This window comes from Centruroides sculpturatus, unplaced genomic scaffold, assembly GCF_000671375.1.
Source record: "Centruroides sculpturatus isolate CEXI.00-Female unplaced genomic scaffold, Cexi_2.0 scaffold487, whole genome shotgun sequence".
Taxonomy (NCBI): Eukaryota; Metazoa; Arthropoda; class Arachnida; order Scorpiones; family Buthidae; genus Centruroides; species Centruroides sculpturatus.
The window spans coordinates 506403-525293 of record NW_019384719.1 but is presented as its reverse complement, the minus strand read 5'-3'; the positions used below and the strand labels follow the sequence as shown (position 1 = coordinate 525293).

The window sequence follows — 18891 nt, the reverse complement described above, 5'->3', positions numbered from 1 at the left end:
CTTCAATTGTATGAATATACTTTTAAAGAAAATTATAATTAAATATAGCTTTGTAAAGAAACGTACATAAAAATATAAAATATTCTTTACTTTTTAAATCTTAAAACAATGCACTTAGTCAAATAGCTCCCTACGAGTGGCTAATGGATGGAATCGAAGACGGTTGCAAAGTGCGAATAAACGCGGACTGCCAAATCCCCAGTGCGCTGATACCGGTCAATATCAAATACCTCTTTTGTCGCATCACTAGTATATCTCAAAGGATGCGACAAGGCTGTTGTAGATTTTAAATGTTTCTCACCATAGCTGTAAAAATCTAAATTTGTTAAACTTAATAGTCATTTGTTTTCTAACTAATTCTTTTTACGACCAGGTGTCCACGGAATTTTCCAAAATTTACAACTTTTCAATTTACAACTGTCATTGAATTGTAAAAATTTCTCTCTATTACATTAATAATATGAAGAAATCAGTCTCCACTGTACTTGGCTAGAGATGGTTCGGTTAAGCTTTTGTTTAAGTAAAATTTTGGCTCTTTCATCAGGGTTTTGTTTATGTTATGTCCCCAATTCCCTAATCGCTTAATTATTTAACTACTTCTTAAGTAGAAATAGATCGAAACCAGTTACTTTGTACTCGAATATTTGTAGTCTTGGAAAAAAAGTGGAAAGACAAATTTTTATGACAACGGATACGTAAATCGTAAAATTAAAGAAAATAAATTCTAGAGCTTTTTCTGTAACTGGTGCATCTCTCTCATTCATTAAATTTAGTTGTAAATGACACTGTCAAAGTAATAGTTAATTTTTTAACAATTATATAAATATTATACAAGAATTGTACACGTTTTTTTCTATATCCCCTTAAAGATGGGATTATGAAATTGTAATATCACTGGTTTAACATTGAAATCTGAGTAATATAAAATCAGAGAGCAGAATAAAAATATCAAATATTTTAATGGATTTTTTTAAGCTCCTGTCAACTATACAGAACTATCATAAAAACATACCAGTAAATTCTTATCAGTTGGGTTAAGTTATAAATCTACTCATGATTCATGTAATCGGGTGAGGGCGGCCAAATATCTAGCGGGTGGGCGGCTAACAGCCCGGAGCTGGTCCTGGATAGAATTGGATGCGGAATACGTGTAGCATTCACCCTAGGCTTCCACCAGCTAAACTGTGTGAGGTTGGTGCTCTGTAAATCACAAATCTGGCTTTTTGGATGCTGACAATACAGCGTTTCCATCCTGCCACTGATATTCGAATATACAATAGCGATCTTATCTTTTTTTTTTTCCACGTGTAGTATAGAAATTTGTAATAAGATACATAAGGCGGTTATAATAAAATATTGTGCGATTATTTTCATATAATTAAAATTAATATGTATTTATTTTTTAGAAAATACAAGGGAAGCGGCGCATCCACGCTTCCAATGACGGCACGCCACTGCATAGAACCTCAATTATCCAAGATAATGTGGACCACATTTGGCAAAATGGCAGCTTTGAAGGGACTTCATGAGCTGTACGCCATAGAATATATTGAATCAGAATGATAATTAATTGGAAGAAAAGGATAATATTTGTTGTGTACTTGCCATTACGTAGAAAATTAAAAGGAATAAACATTTGTCACTCTTACGTTTAATCGACAACATGGAAAAATTCCTGCAGACGGTAACTTGACAATGTTGCCATCCAATCATTCGATAATTGTCGTCTGCTTAAAAGGTAAATTATAAAAATAATAAAATATTTCTATTGGAATATATTTTAATACTGATTACTTTAAGTTTATAAATAATAAGCTGTTATAGGATCTTTCATTAAAAGATAGAAAGGATCCTTTGACCACTCGGTCATCCGGCCACACCTGCTACCCATACGACGGCCGGATGGCAGAGCGGTTAAGATGGCAGCCTACACTTTGGGAGACCCGGAATCAAATCTGGACAGGTCGAAAATCTTCAAGAATTTTTCGGAGGGTGGTCCGACCGGATATGTCGGCCCCCAACACCCGGCTGTCCCATTGTGGGCCTGGCCGAACCCATAATGGACTTGCTAAATGAGACCCTCTTAGTGCCCACAGGGCGGAGAGTAAAAAAAAAAAACTTGCTACCATACAAAAGTGATGGGCGGATGACCGAGCGGTCGAGGTGTCAATCTACCGCTCTGAAGGGCCCAGGAACGAATCCAGACGGGTCGAAAAACACGGGAATTTTTTGTGGTTCGTCTCGGATGCAGATTTTTTAATAAAATCAGATAAAAGTGAATAGACGTTTAATTTTTGTAAGAAATTATACGAGTATGCAAAAAAAAGGTCGGAAAATAGTTAAAAACCTGATAAAAATAGGGTAAATTACAAACCATTCTTAGTTATTAGTGAAAGTTATATTTTTGTATTTACAGTATATAAAAGTGATATTTTGAATATTTCATGACGAAATTAACCTTACGTTTCAGTTTATTGCACGTAATTATAAAAATAAAATTGAACGTATGGAATTTTGTGTGTATTAAATGCGCAAGTGTAAAATCACAGAATTGAAAATAGCTTTTATTTCTAATTTTAAATTTATAAATTGTTATAAAATGTTTGTCAATTAAAACATACGATATTTATATACGAATTTAATGTAAAACTCGTATTTACAAACTGTAAATATTTCGGTGATATTAGACTTTTTACAAAGAAAAATATCCTAATTATATTTTTTTTTAAACACATCAGGAAGTAAAATTGTTTGTTTATTTAAATATTAAAAAGTTTTAGCACTTTTCAATGGCAGATCGGGCGTGACAAATTTCGGGCAATCACAGCACGAGCTGAAAGTAATTTTGCTTATTCTTTGTGTATAAAAGCAGTCACGCCCTACCCCGTACCTTATCATCCGGCCCGTTTTTGTAGGCTTGGCCGAACTCACACGCCCATATAATGACGATGCCTTAATTTAAAGGGCCTTTTAGTTCTCATAGAGCGCAAAGAGTAAAAAAAAAAAAAAAAAGAAAAGAAAAGATTTCTCATAAAAGTAACAGATATTGTTCTTCAATAGAAAAAATAGTTATTGTAGCTTTGTAATAATTGCGTCTATAAAACATTTGTTGCAGAATTTCACTTGAGGAAAATGTGCATTCGATTGAAAAAATTCTATTGCATTAGCATAGAATGGGCGAGTTACATTGCAATTTCCATATCTATGGTGAGTACAAAGTAAACTGAATGTAACTTTCTCTTCTAGAAAACTTCTGAATGAAAATGTACTTATGATTATATCACGAACTTTTATTTTAATTTAATTAAAACGTTAGAAATCATATTCGTTCGATATAATTCTTGTCAAAAATCGATCAGCATATCTAAATATGAAATATTGCTATTTCAGATCTACGGATTAGGTAAAAGTGGCGGTTATTTTTATCTGTTGGCATTTTACAAAGGAACCGAGGAACTCGAAAAAGTGTCCAGTAAGACTAACTATATTTATGAATTTGTGAGAAATCATATCATATAAATCCATCCAAACATTTACATATTAATATAAACGACGGAAACTAATTGGTCATTGTTGTTTATTTTCAGAAATAATCCCTGTGGTCAGAGCCGTTCTCATTAGTGAGTTGTTGCTATTTTTAGCTTTCGTCTTCGCCACCATCCTGATGTTCTTCGGAATAAAATTTGTAAGCGAACTCAAAAACATACTCTCTAATTTTTTAAATTTCTTCGAAACATTTTCATTCGTTTATATTTCGAGGATAAATAAATTATAAATGAATCTAAAGTTTCTTGTGTACAAATACACAGGCTATCCTGATCGTAAATCATATGTAACTGACCCCTACCCAACTATATTTTTACGTGTATACTCAGTGGCGTAGCGTGGGTGTCAGCCACCCGGGGCGGAGGAAAATTTCGCCCTCTCTTATTTAGGTATCTCAATTTAAAAGACTAAAATTCAGCTTTGTCACAGAACAAGCAATGAAAAATTCCGTTCTAGTGCAGCGACCCGTTTAAAATAGCTGTATTGGATATTGGTGGTGTATATGAATACGAATGAATCGTACAAGCACAAAAAAAAAAGAAAAAAAAAGGTCAACAGGTTGCGCAGGATATCCTCGAATGAAATTACTAGTTCACCCGGACGGTGAGCCGATTCCCGGACTGTCCGGACGATAGCACTATCGTAGACGCGACGCAAGTATAGATTAGAATGGTTCAAATTTTTACAATATCTTATTATTATTGATTGTGAAATTTTGCCGCCCCCCACTACGCTACGCCACTGTGTATACTTTTAGTAATACACGTAAGTATTATTATAACACTGCTCAGCACTATTTCCCGGAATCCCGGTTAAAAACCAACGGATTAGCCTATAAAAGTCAAAAGAAATTACGTATTTATTATTTATGTATTTATTTTATTTTTTGTAAATCCTAATCTATGCTTAAATGTTTTTACATGAATGAAAAGCACGGATAAAATTTCTTAATTGCTTAGTTATCTACGAGTATAGTTATACTGGAATGACCGAGAGGCTAAAGTGGCAGCCTATCGCTTTAGGGAACACCGGATCGAATCCGGAGGGCCGAAAAACTTTCGGGGTGTTCCGTCTCTCTCCATCCAATCGTCCCATTGTGGGTCTTGGTCGAATACATAATTGCTAGAAAACTCAGTGCTCACCGAGCGGAATTAAAAAGCCCAGTGCTTTAGTAAATTAGTTATAAAACACTTTTCGAAAGTTTTACAAAAATGACACATTAGATATCTATTTAAGAAAGTATTTTGATTTTTATTTTCAGAAAAATCTAGAATTTATGAAACCTTGGTTGATATTTACAACGTTCCTCATTTTAGGGGATTATATTCATGCAGTTTATCTTCTGGCGGAAGTAGGTTTTCTTTTTCTTTCTAATAGAAAATAAATTATAATTTTAATAATTTCTTTACATATCGGATATGTTAAACTGAANCAAAAAAAAGAAAAAAAAGGTCAACAGGTTGCGCAGGATATCCTCGAATGAAATTACTAGTTCACCCGGACGGTGAGCCGATTCCCGGACTGTCCGGACGATAGCACTATCGTAGACGCGACGCAAGTATAGATTAGAATGGTTCAAATTTTTACAATATCTTATTATTATTGATTGTGAAATTTTGCCGCCCCCCACTACGCTACGCCACTGTGTATACTTTTAGTAATACACGTAAGTATTATTATAACACTGCTCAGCACTATTTCCCGGAATCCCGGTTAAAAACCAACGGATTAGCCTATAAAAGTCAAAAGAAATTACGTATTTATTATTTATGTATTTATTTTATTTTTTGTAAATCCTAATCTATGCTTAAATGTTTTTACATGAATGAAAAGCACGGATAAAATTTCTTAATTGCTTAGTTATCTACGAGTATAGTTATACTGGAATGACCGAGAGGCTAAAGTGGCAGCCTATCGCTTTAGGGAACACCGGATCGAATCCGGAGGGCCGAAAAACTTTCGGGGTGTTCCGTCTCTCTCCATCCAATCGTCCCATTGTGGGTCTTGGTCGAATACATAATTGCTAGAAAACTCAGTGCTCACCGAGCGGAATTAAAAAGCCCAGTGCTTTAGTAAATTAGTTATAAAACACTTTTCGAAAGTTTTACAAAAATGACACATTAGATATCTATTTAAGAAAGTATTTTGATTTTTATTTTCAGAAAAATCTAGAATTTATGAAACCTTGGTTGATATTTACAACGTTCCTCATTTTAGGGGATTATATTCATGCAGTTTATCTTCTGGCGGAAGTAGGTTTTCTTTTTCTTTCTAATAGAAAATAAATTATAATTTTAATAATTTCTTTACATATCGGATATGTTAAACTGAATTGAGAGTGAAATTTACGCTTATTTCAACTTAGTTTAAAACACAAAGTGCACTTTTTTCGAACAACTTTTATGTAGATGTATTTAATGATTTCTTTTATGTAGGGTTACGTTCTCTTTGGAGTAATCAGCCTGATCGAACCAATTATTGGCGTAAGTTCAAATTTTATAGAACAATTTTTAAATAAATACATATGTGATTAATATTATTTTCAGATCTTTGTGTTCGTCATTATCTACTCCCAATACAAAAACGTGGAAGAATTCGTCCTCTCCTCCCAAATATCCGCACCAGCGGAAGCTGTTGTCATTTCCGAGCTTCCCACTTCGTCCTGATCTGGAAAATTTTACGTTCGAATATATTGAAAATGAATTCAAAATTTTACTCCTATTGAAAAGAATAAAGAAATAATTATTGAACTGCGGTGTCACTTTTCTCATTTTCATTTCAAAGTTATGAATCGTCTATTCAAACAAGAGAATCAAATGGCAGCTAACATTTTAGCGGCCCGGGAATGCTCGGTTTGGATCCAGATTGACTCAGAAATTTTCATGTATTTTGGGCCAGATATGCCTATGACTGAACGGTAGTGGCGTGCCGTGACATTTGATGATAGGGAAGCTGTGTTTCTGTAAGAAGCCGACTCCCAGGGACAAATTAATCGGCGATGGTCTAGGGTCCATTCGTATTCGTTTGTTCGATAAGCCAGTAAAAACCGTAGACTTCTCTAAATGTATTTTTAATTAATAGATTATCTAACGCACTTAATAAATAAGCAAGTTCAATATAATTACCTCCGTTATATTAGATTTAATAGATTCCTATGCCCTCTAAATGCCAATTCGATAACACCTACTAATTTAAATATAATATATCTATTAGCCGTAACTATCTCGTTATAATTTTCAATATTTATTTTATATTGTTTACTAATGTTAAATTCCATTCTATTTTGATTTTCAAATTGCTTCAATTTTACGAAAGATTCGAGATTTACGATTTTCGTGTCTTTTGCCAGCTTTACCTAAATTATTTAAAACGTCAAAGCCATTCTTATTCTACACACTAATTTTATTTGAAAATAGTAGGCAAGGCCAACAAAACAGTTTTTGCATTTCTATGCATCCACAAAGCCATTTTATGTCTTCATAAATTTTATTGTGAAAATGTCGAACAAATTCTTTTGTTGACGTATTAATTGGTCATTCTCTTTTAATAATGTTTTCTTTTTCATTATATGGTCTTAAGCCAAAACTTTTTAAAAATAAATTTTCAATATCGCAATTACATTCTAAATCGCTAGCCATAATATAAGGGCTAAAATTAAAAATAAAATTATAAAAACTTACTTGTTACAATAAAATGTGTGATCGATATACAATTATACATACCTGGTACAAAATATTCGATTGTATGAATATACTTTTGTGAAGAAACGCACATAAAAATAACATGAAATATTCTTTACTTTTTAAATATTAAAACAATCGACTTAGTTAAAATTGCTCCCTACCAGTGGCTCGTGGATTGAATCAGAGACGATCTTGGTAGGTGTGTGGTGGGTGCATGCAGGCTAAATCCCGAGGGTGCCAATACCAATTAATGTAAAATGCCTCTTTTGTCACATCACTAGTATTTCTCAAATAACGGACAGGGTTGTTGTAAATTTTAAACGTTTCTCACCATAGCTGAAAAATCTGAATTTGTTAAACTTAATAGTCATTTATTTTCTAACTAATTCGTTTTAGGAATTTTTCAAAATTTACAACTTTTAGTCACTTTCATTGAACTGAAAAAATTTCTGTCTTTATTACATCTGATATTACGAAGAAATAAGTCCACACTGTTCTCGGTTAATCTTTTGTTTAAGTAAACTTTCGGCTCTTTCATCAGGGTTTTATTTATATCCCCAATTCCCTAATCGCTTAATTATTTAACTACTTCTTAAGTAGAAATAAGTCGAAACCAGTTACCTTGTACTCAAATATTTGTATTCTCGGGAAAAAAGTGAAAATACAAATTATGACAACGGATGCATAAATCATAAATTTAAGGAAAATAAATTCTAGAGCTTTTTCTGTACCTCGTGCATCACTCTATTTTATTAAATTTAGTTGTAAATGATGCTACCAAAGTAAAAGTTAATTTTTTAAATTGTACAAGAACTGTACACGTTTTTTCTACATCCCCTTAAAGATGAGACATACGAAATCGTAATATCACTGGTTTAACATTGAAATCCGTAAGTAATATAAAATGGAAGAGCGGAATAAAAATATCAAATATTTTAATGGATTTTTTANTACGTTTATTCATATGTAATAATAAAAATACATATATACACGGTCTTGCATTTTTATTAGTCATGTTTTTTCTGTTTGTGGGGGTTAAAGAATCTATCCAATGTCGATCGCTTTTCTGTCTTATTCATGATTTTTCAGAAATAACTAATAGCATTGTAATTGTAGAGATCCCTAGGCCTATTAACCTCAACTTGGTTTGAATGCCATTTTAAGACCGTTGTTCTGACATCTTCATACTTCTTCAAAAGATCTTTAATAGCAGATATCGGCATAAATCCGCATTTTCAGAAGAAAACGTAAAAGAATTGTTTCTGTCAGAAGTACAAAAGGCTGGAATTACAAGGGAGAGTTTCAAAGTTGGGGGGAATACTATCCGATCAGTATATGAATGTCGATGTGACGTCTCCCGCGCTCCGAAAAGTTTCGAATTGTTGCCTGAAGACAAAGGAAGACCAATCGGTATTCGTTATTTTACGTCGCTTCTTGTGTTTGTTCAGTGAAGTGTTCGTTATCCGAACATGTGTTCGTTGTCCGATCATGAAAATCTTTCGCGAAAGTGTTCGTTATCCGATTTGTTCGTTAACCGATCTGTTCGTTAACCGATCACCCACTGTACTTCTTAAGTAGAAATAAGTCGAAACCGGTTACTTTGTACTCGAATATTTGTAGTTTCGGGAAAAAGTGGAAAGACAAATTTTTATGACAAACGGATACATAAATCGTAAATTTAAGGAAAATAAATTCTACAGCTTCTTCTGTACCTAGTGCATCTCTCTCATTCATTAAATTTAGTTATAAATTATGCTACCAAAGTAACAGTTAATTTTTTTAACATTATACAAGAATTATACACGTTTTTTTCTACATCCCCTTAGAGATGGGAAATACGAGATCGTAATATCACTGGTTTAACATTGAAATCCGTGAGCAATATAAAATCGGAGAGCGGAATAAGTATATCAAATATTTTAATGGATTTTTTTAAACTCCTGTCAACTATACAGAACTATTTTAAAAACATACCAGTAAATTCTTATCAGTTGGGTTAAGTTATAAATCTACTCATGATTCATGTAATCGGATGAGGGCGGCCAAATATCTAGCGGGCGGGCGGCTAACAGCCCAGATCCGGTCCTAGATAGAATTGGATGCGGAATACATGTAGCAACCACCCGAGGTCCTAGGCTTCCACCGGCTAAACCGGGTGAGGTTGGTGCTCTGTAAAGCGCATGCGCAAATCTGGCTTTTTGGATGCTGACAATACAGCGTTTCCATTCTGCCACTATACTCGAATATACAATAGCGATCTTATCTTTTTTTTTTTCCACGTGTAGTATAGAAATTTGTAATAAGATACATAAGGCGGTTATAATAAAATATTGTGCGATTATTTTCATATAATTAAAATTAATATGTACTTATTTTTTAGAAAATACAAGGGAAGCTGCGCATCCACCGCTTCCAATAAAGACACGCCACTGTGTCTATTCCCGGCCCTCACAAGCTTTCAGTCCACTCTGACATAACGGACCTTTCAGACTTCGGTGCTGAGCTTACGGTTCACAACGACGGTTTTGACAAACTTAAAAATTCTGGCGATAAGACACAAGACATCAAAAAGTAATACAATTTGCGATTTTTCGTATAATATGGCAAACTGGCAAAAATTGGTTTATCAATTAAAATGAATTTTTTTAGTGATAATTATTCAAAATATTCGCAGAAACGCAAAATTAACATTTGATTTTCCCTTTAACAGAGTTTTTCGGTAATTGTCTTCTTTCTGAAAGCATTAATTAAGAGTTTCATTTCACATTCGTGAAGTTGATTCCGCCGAACGTAGAACAATCGAATTTGTCATTCGATTGTTCTACGTTTGTATGTGTTTGTATAATAGTGCGCATTTCATCCGGTCCACAGTCGAGGCATCCAATTTACGCAACAGTCATCGTCGTGTAACAATTTTGATTTATTTCATTGTTAAGTCGTTATTCTTGGTTAGAAGAAACTTTGGAAATGTGTATCCGAATCAAATATTGTTGTTGCTTGAAAGTGAAAAAAGCCGCGCACATTGTCGGCATCCTTTCCATTGTAAGTTATTTGAAGTCTTTTAAACTGATCTCAGGATACTAAACCTTTTATATTTTGTTGCAGATTTATGGTTTAGTGAAGACACTTTTCTGTTGTTATATCTTGGCAAAACACGAACAAACTGCCTCCCAGAACTCTGCTAGTTAGTATGCAAAATACCCGTTCTTATTTCTAAATATTCTAAAATAATAGAGACGTTGCGGTCGACGTTATCATCGCGAAAACGTGTACGTTGGACGTTCAGCGCCGCTTTCCTATAAGCCTAAAAGTTTGACAATGGCGTTTGAATAGTCAGTGGAATCATGCTCGACGTCCCAAACACCATTGCCAAACTTCTAGGCCTTTAGGAAAGCGGCGCTGAACGTCTGACATACACGTTTAATAAACATGAACGTCGATCTGTAAAGCCAAACTTAGAACGTATATTTTTGTATTAAAGCATTTTCTAAATTCGAATCTTAAATTATTTTAAAGAAACGTTTAACTTTCGCTATATTACATATGAATTTTTTTCGTTCTGTTTCAGAAAATTTCTACATCACGAAGATCGTATTGGAGGTGCAATTGGTAGTTTATTTCTGCTTTTTCTTGATCAGTGTTCTGATGTACATCGGCGTAAAAATTGTAAGAGAATACTGTACTTTGTTTTATCGTACACTTTCTTATAATTTCATTATATAATATACCGGGTGATCATAATTAAAGGTTTAAAGTTGTACTATTCAGAGTACTCTGAATAGTACAACTTTAAACCTTTAATTATGATCATTCAGAGTACTCTGTAGCTCCAGCCAATAAGCCGAGTGACACCAAAATTTGTGTACACGCTATTCAAAGGACGAAGAAAATAATTTTGCAAACAAAAATTTTAGTTCTAAAATTATCCGCTACAGGGTAAACGGCGCTGAAAAATAAAACAACAGAAACACAATGAAAAAGACTTATTCTTTCGTATGGGACCATACTAGTACGTGTAGTATAGATTGCTTAGCCATACCGGGAATGTTGTTCAATGTGTTCCACATCGTTTGGGTGTAAAATTTGAAGACGATGCACGGTATGTTCAACGGTTGAATGCAAGTGTGATGTTCCCCCGTGCATGCAACGCAATACTATTCTTTAGGCCTGCCTATATTGCAACATTACCACTATGCAGAGAGATTCAAAGAACGTGGTGGGAAACCGATGACTAATCATCCGGCCATCAGTGAAATGTTAGGGCAAAAGTTGCTGTACATCGCTTCCAATATGTGGGTCTTTGCATGCAGCTCGTGCATGTTAGTGTCTATTTCGTTTAATTAATAACTCAGCAATGGTTAAAGATTAAGAAACGAAATTTTCCATGGTAACTTGTATATAAGTGGAATTGATGCTATTAAATTTAGAAGTACAGAACTCGAGGGGATGGGGAGATAGAGGGGAGCTCGCGTCATACCTCGAATAGGATATGACTTATTATAAATGCTGATAGAATTTTCATTATTTAATTAAAAAAACTCATCTCTACCCTCAAAAGTAAACCTTTTTTTACATTATTAATTATTATAAAATTACAAAGTTACTTTTAATATTATCTCATAACAGCGTAACACAATTTTAATCTGGTATTTTCGAAACCGTGCCAGTAATTGTTTAGTAATTCGAACACAAATCATTTATTGTATTCATTCGGACACTTGGCAAATCTCATCATTAAATTTTTAGTTGATAGGTGTTCATCGTATTTGTACACGTTTCGGGCATTTTGCGCCCCTCTTCAACCAACTAAAATAGAAGTTCACAAGTTACAACAATATAAAACATATTTTAAAAATCTCCATTAAACATATTTATCATAATTCGACAAAATTACTCCTTTTAAGCTTTTGTTAATACTTAAATTTTATATCCTAGTCAATTTAAAATTATCGTACTTCCTAATGATCGCCTTAACCTTCTGTTCGAGTGCTGAAAAACTTTTTTTAAAGAAAAACTACATTTTGGCCAGTGAAACGTTGTGTTAAAGTTGCTAGATACTTGCTGGCAGTGGCACACTCAAGATTTAATCTTGGGGAGCCGAGTTGAACGTATAAAACAAATTTTTAATACGAATTCAATAAAAATCTCCTTTATGTGACCGTTAATTCATAAGTAATGTAGAAATAGAAGACACGAAACAATATTTTTTTTTACTTTGGTGGGAGCTAGAGCCCTTGGCTCCCCCTTTGGGTACGTCATTGAGTGCGGGAATGACAGTTTTGGAGCAAACATTGTCCAGCACTGCAGCAGAAAAAAACAATTCTTTATGCAGGATGGTACGTACTGTATACATCCCTATCGACTTAAATGTGCAAACCTTACTAAAGCAACATTTTTAACGGGAGGGAGTGATTAACCGATCATTTCCAACGAAATAGCAATTACGATCATTCTGAACACCTACTCTTAATATTATCAATATACTGTATATATCTCACTGTTGTATACAACAGGGCTGTAAGGAAATCATAAACATACTGGGTAATCAAGGAAAAAACGTACAGTGAATGATTTTCAAAAGGATTGTTTGTAACATTTTATTTAATCTTATTTAACGATTGAAACCTTGCGCAGGAAAATTTTGTATCCAACAGAGTTTAATACAAAAATACATTCTTTATGTAGGGATCATTTGAAAAAAAAATCTTTTGGCATCATTTGAAAAAAAAATCTATATTCAAATATTTGTTGCATAGAAAAACGTTGTATCTACTGGTAATTGTAGTGTTTTTGAGTAAATTAATGTAGGGGGAAAATTAAATTGTGATAAAAATGTGCAGCAAGGTCTGAAAACTATCTCTGTTATATGGTATCATCAGATGACCTGTAGTGACCAGTGTGTGCAAGAATCATGATGTCATGCAACCGTGGATAACTTACAAACACTTGCCTCAGCAGAGAAGATGCAGAGGTAGTGTCCAGATTTCAAAATATAACAGATATTTCTTTGCTTCCTCTATATGATGGCTCATTGCATGTAAGAACAGGAAAGAAACGAGATCTCTTGGATACGACAATAGCTTTAAAAGAACAACATGATGAATTGTACAGGGCGTTGTAGGCTCAAGAAGAAACCATTATAGGCAGTTCTTATTACTGTAGAAAGTTTAGAAAACAAACGTTATTGTTTGTGTTTACAGTGAAATACAATATGTTTCACTCTTGTAAAATAAATAATACATAAAGACAGATACAACGTTTTTCCAGTAATATTCTCAATTTTTAAAAAAACATCGAACAAATTTATAAAATTTTTCCTCTTGCTGTTCGTGGAAAAGCGTTATAACATCGCAGAAACAACGTTTTCCCCATAACGGCAAATATTTTCCGTATAACTCAAAAACTACTATTTCTTTCTGAACCATTTTTTTTATGGTAAAATCATTCCGACGTTATATTTATAATTCAGTGTTTGTTTAGTATTGATATACGCTGTTTAAGTGGGAATCAGTTTTTTGCCGTTTTTTCAAAACAGCAAAGTTGCAGATACAACGTATTTTTGGGCAAGTGTTCAATTGAAATAATTTATTTTCACCCCTTCAAGAGATATGTATAGTTAAGGAATAAACAAAACTTCAATTATAACAGTTAATTTGTTAGCTCATGCGAAACAATTAATTCCTAGTAATGCCACAGCATAGAAAATTATTTCATCCGTGTATGATTTTAAATTGATAATACTTTGCTTTGCATTTGAAGACTAGTCACCGGTTGATGTTCCCGTGGTTGATTGTTACGACTCTATTCATTATAACAGATTTGGCAGAAGCAATTTTTCTAATGATACAAGTAAGTTATGTTCCCTTATCTGATAATACATTTTTAGATTTTATAATTACTAGAATATTAATGAAGATTTTACCGTGATTATTTAAAATTTGATTTTTATTTTGTTCCAAGATTGAATAATGGGCTAAGGGGGTTGATCGTGGATATGCGTTACGTAATTTTGGTGGTGGATATGTGCCACAACGTTACGAAACATTATAGGGATGGGATGGTAGTTACTATAGAAATAGCGTTACTGAATACGGATGATCCACTGTGGGAACTAAGAATACATTTTTTCATGCCCACAATGGTTTCATCCAGGTCCTCAATGGGACCCGACCTATTGGTCCGGAATTTTCAGGGAATGATCACCGAAAACTTCCCGAGATTTTTCGACCCGTCCGGATTCGATCCCGGGTCTTCAGAGTAGTAGGTTGCCACCTTAACTGCTCGGTTTGTCAGCTAATACAAATCTTTTAATTTCTTGAAATTTTCTTCTGAGATTTTTTAATAAATACTTTTTTACAGTATAGTTTCTTTGTATCATTAGTATAATAGAGTTTCATGCATTAATTAAAACATTACTCATTTAGAAACGTTACATTCTTGGATCTACAAATTTGATGGATGCAATATTAGCGGTAAGTATTACATCGCACTAGAAAGATCCCGTAGTAAAAGAAATCGCAGTGACGTATATTTATATGAAATTTTTAGATCTGTTGTTTCATATGTGTCTACTCGCATTACAAGAACCTTCAGGAACTCTCTCGACCTAAACAAATGTTGTAACTTCTCCTTATTCGATTTCGATCAATCTCTAATTCTTCTTAAATGATGAGTTTAAACGAATTTTAAAATTATTATAAAGAGATTAAACGAATTTTAAAATCATAATGTTTTCTTATTTTAATAATTAATTACCGAAGACTTAAGCTACTTATTTTCATTTTTGATTCTCCAATCTCTGTGGTCACTAAGAGAGCCTTTTTAAACGTACCCATTATGGTTTCGACCAGATCCATAATGTTGACAGCTGGGTAGTGATGGACGGAATACGACATATTTGGGACTTGTTACCCATAAAAAATTCATAGGATTGTTCTCCTGGTTCGATTCCAAGTGTTCCGCAGAGGCACGCCGACACATTAATACAAACCCATAAAAAATTCATAGGGTTGTTCTCCTGGTTCGATTCCAAGTGTTCCGCAGAGGCACGCCGACACATTAATACAATTAATGTGTCGGCCCCGCCCCGGAAATACAATTAAGGCAATTTATTAAAGCAAAGACTAAAATTAATCGAAAGAAAAAATTTACAGGAAAACAAATTTCTTTCTACAGTATTATCCTATCCATACTACAAACTGAAGGGTGTGTAGGGGACACGCTAAAGATAACAGCTACATACAACACGACTACGTTATTAAATTTACCAGTGAGCACATCTACACTAATGCTATTCCTAAATTCACTGATGCGTTCCAACGAATGTCCTAAAAAGTAATAAATTGGTAATTTATTAGAATAGGTTAGGTTAGAATGTGCGTCCCCACTGTTCCCTGATTCTAACAAACAGAAGAAAGGAAACGGCCGCCATGACGATGCACATAGGTAAAGATTGACCCAAACACAAATGCCACGCCCTCTTGACTAAAAGGAAAATGGCGGACGTATATTCAATTTTCCTGAAACATGGCGTCGCTTCAGCCATTCTATATAGTATATTCTAGCTCGTTGGTTTTAAGTGATTTTCTGGCACCCTAAAAAGTGCCTTTTATTCTTTTTCACTAGGGTTCAGTACACAAACCACGTATAACACTCAAACATGCTAATTTGCGATTTTTAAAATTGTTTGAACGTGAATATTAACTATATATAATAAGGAAGTTTTATCATCATTATATTAATTAATAACCACTAATATACACGTGTGTTAATTATTGTATAATTTTGATTTTAAAATTGCCATATGCACTGTCCTTCCTATTGTATAAATGTTATATTTGTATAAAAAACTAATTGAAAAGTTTTCCGAAATGCATATTGGTCCTAATATAAAATGCAAAGAGTTAATTAAAAACCAAGTTGAAAGTACAATATGTCTGTTTAATGGTAAGCTTATAATTAATCAATATGACATGAATATAGACAAGCTTACTAATAAAACAGTATCTCCCAGCCCATGGGCCACGACACACAATTGTGAAGTGAGTGCTCCTCCAGGGTATGTCGCTGAAATATTAATTATTTTTTAGAATTTTGAATAAGCTTTTTTACTTTCCTGGCTGTTATATATATGAGGGAAAGTATGGCGATCACTCAAAAAATGGTCCCCAATATTTTTACACTTTTAGACTCAGGACACCTTGAAACATCGAGAAATGCAAAAAAAATTCGAGGTGTTTTCTGTAAGTACGGATGTTAGGCACTGTCCATAAATTACGCCTGCATTTTTCTTGAAATTTTTACTCCCCTCTTTGGACATCTAACAAAACTCAACTCCCCTTAAATTTTTTTTTATCACTTTATGAATGATATCATAATTATAAACGAAACATAAAAGAAATTTTTAAACAAATATATCAATAAAATACATAAAATTTAATGAAATAAACGGACGTCCACTGACGCTCAAACACCCCCTCGTCGTAAAGGGGGTTAATGTCGTATCTCGAGTAAGGTCGGACTTATTAATTAATGATTTCACTCGTTATTAGCATTGACAATTTTTCATAAAACTTAGCTTTTTGCAATTTTATAACGATTACATGTTTTTCATAAAATATAACAGATGGTGCCACACATGCAATTTTAATATTGCCAGGAAAGTTAAGCAACTCTATAATTGTGAAGAGCGTAGTATTTCCATTTTTCTATATTATCGATAATAATGCAGAATATTGAATTTTAATTTGTCGCTAGATTTTATACTCAAAATATGGTACTCTTAATACAGCCATTCACGAATGATACCTGCAATCAGTATACCGTGTTTCCCCGAAAATAAGACCTATCACAGATTTTGCTGAATTGCGAAATATAAGACCTCCCGTGAAAGTAAGACCTAGCGAAGTTTTTTTTTAGTCGTAACGGTCATCGACAGATGGTTGAAAGTGGCCGTTTGCTTTTTGAAAGTACAGCCACTGATTGGTCAGCAGACAATTACGCCACACGGCATGATTTGCATAAGACTATGGCTTGGGAATCACAGATTTGCATAACGTTACGGCTGGTGATGGCTAATTGGTCGGCCGGGAATCACGCCACATTAAATTTGCATAGTGCTACGGTTCAGTAAGCACTAATTGGTCATCGAGTCCGATGTTGACGCTATAAAAAGGCGACAGTTTGACCACCGGATATACGTCAGTCTCGTCTAAGTTCGACTTGGGAATTTTTTTGTTCAATAATAAATGTGAATCCTTCTTCCTGGAAAAAATAAGACATTCCCTGAAAATAAGACCTAGCGCATTTTTCAGAACAAAAATGAATATAAGACACTGTCTTATTTTCGGGGAAACACGGTAGTTGCCAGATTTAGTTTTTGTTTTTTGGTATTTTGGGGCGCCTAACTTTTTATTTAGCTTTATAAATTATAGTAAATTTTATGTTAAAGTAATAATTCGATATCTGCCAGAGCCTGATCTTATTAAATAAAACAAAGCCTGTTAGTTTTTTTTACAGGTAGAATATAATTTTGCAACACTTAAGACATCTCTATATAATTTCTGGGAAACTTTGTAAAGCTTATTTAACATAATAAAATTCTCTTAGAAAGTGTACAGGGTGTTGCAAATTACTTATCTTTTACCTTGAATACTTTTTGTAATTATTATTTTAGAATTATTTTGTTTTAATTAATTAAACTAGGAAGACTTTTTGCCTGAAATTTAGGTATTTATGTTGAATATGCTGGTGAATATATATTGATGTAGAAATAATGTAATAAAATCACTTACATCTTGTATTAGAGGAGACTATGCTTTTTTCTTTTCTAACCTTGTCTAACTTTGTAGAGATAATCCTATTTGTAATCTGAGAATAGCAAATGAGGAAGGGGATGCTTTTTTTTAAAAAACGCTCACTATAACAATATTTTCTCTTGTTCCACTAAACATCACTATACAAGGATCTAACTGTCTTTTTTGTGAATAATTGTGAAAATACTTATTTTACAATGTTGAAAAATCTGTGAAACCAATAATTTTGTCTTTATTGAGACATCAATTTATAAAAACAAAAATATCAGATTACATGACCAAATTTTTAGAAATTTTTTCATTAAATATTTATAGTCAAATTTTAAAATAATATAACTAGAAAATAGTGATAGCTGTATTACACTAATTTCTCTTTTCTGCAAATAATTCTTCCATCATAACAGCATTAAGCATTTGTTATACTGTTATAATTTATTTTAACCTAAAATTAAATTAATAAATATAAAAATTTTCTGTCTTGTGTACATTGATTTAACATAAATCTTGGAAACAGACATTTCCATTGTATATATTATGTACAGTACATAGGCCATATTTTGCAAACATTAACTAAATGTGCTAACTTAAATATGAATTTTGTTACAGACATCCTTATAAATCAAACATTTTAAACCGAGAAGTGAGTACAATAAGTATTCATCTATGACATATGTAGATTCATTCATCTTTACAATAAAGCAAATTAATTAATATTAATGTTCTCCAAGAATCAAGAATGTTCTCAGAAGAACATAAATCATGTAACAATGCTGTTTACATGAGACACGCTTTCAAAAAATAATATATATGTTTTAATATAAATAAAATCTTTGATTTTGGATTTGAAG

At 33.1% G+C, this 18891-nt stretch overlaps 3 protein-coding genes across 4 annotated transcripts in view; 2 read left to right on the top strand and 1 right to left on the bottom strand.

Moving 5' to 3' along the window:
• The window catches only part of LOC111627993 (GPI mannosyltransferase 1-like), a 5076-nt gene extending 3375 nt beyond the window's left edge, over positions 1 to 1701 (bottom strand). The window contains exon 1 of the mRNA XM_023371704.1: positions 1650 to 1701. The gene's annotated coding sequence lies outside the window, so the exon portion shown is untranslated. The remainder of the gene's footprint in view (positions 1 to 1649) is intronic.
• Positions 1702 to 2790: 1089 nt separating this feature from the next.
• Positions 2791 to 6296, top strand: LOC111627994. Of its 2 annotated transcripts, XM_023371706.1 has the most exons (7): positions 2791 to 3036; positions 3116 to 3207; positions 3391 to 3472; positions 3588 to 3685; positions 4808 to 4897; positions 5982 to 6029; positions 6093 to 6296. In XM_023371706.1, the coding sequence occupies exons 2-7, from the start codon at positions 3133 to 3135 to the stop codon at positions 6210 to 6212; spliced, it is 513 nt and encodes a 170-aa protein (XP_023227474.1). In that variant the 5' UTR covers positions 2791 to 3036; positions 3116 to 3132; the 3' UTR covers positions 6213 to 6296. The 2 variants fall into 2 exon arrangements, with proteins under 2 accessions (XP_023227474.1, XP_023227473.1); XM_023371705.1 differs by lacking the exon at positions 2791 to 3036 and having other exon boundaries at positions 3067 to 3207.
• A 3787-nt stretch (positions 6297 to 10083) lies between these two features.
• On the top strand, positions 10084 to 14902 carry LOC111627995. The gene is made up of 6 exons (XM_023371707.1): positions 10084 to 10271; positions 10335 to 10413; positions 10798 to 10895; positions 13989 to 14078; positions 14654 to 14701; positions 14778 to 14902. The coding sequence occupies exons 1-6, from the start codon at positions 10197 to 10199 to the stop codon at positions 14850 to 14852; spliced, it is 465 nt and encodes a 154-aa protein (XP_023227475.1). The 5' UTR covers positions 10084 to 10196; the 3' UTR covers positions 14853 to 14902.
• Positions 14903 to 18891: the final 3989 nt, after the last annotated feature.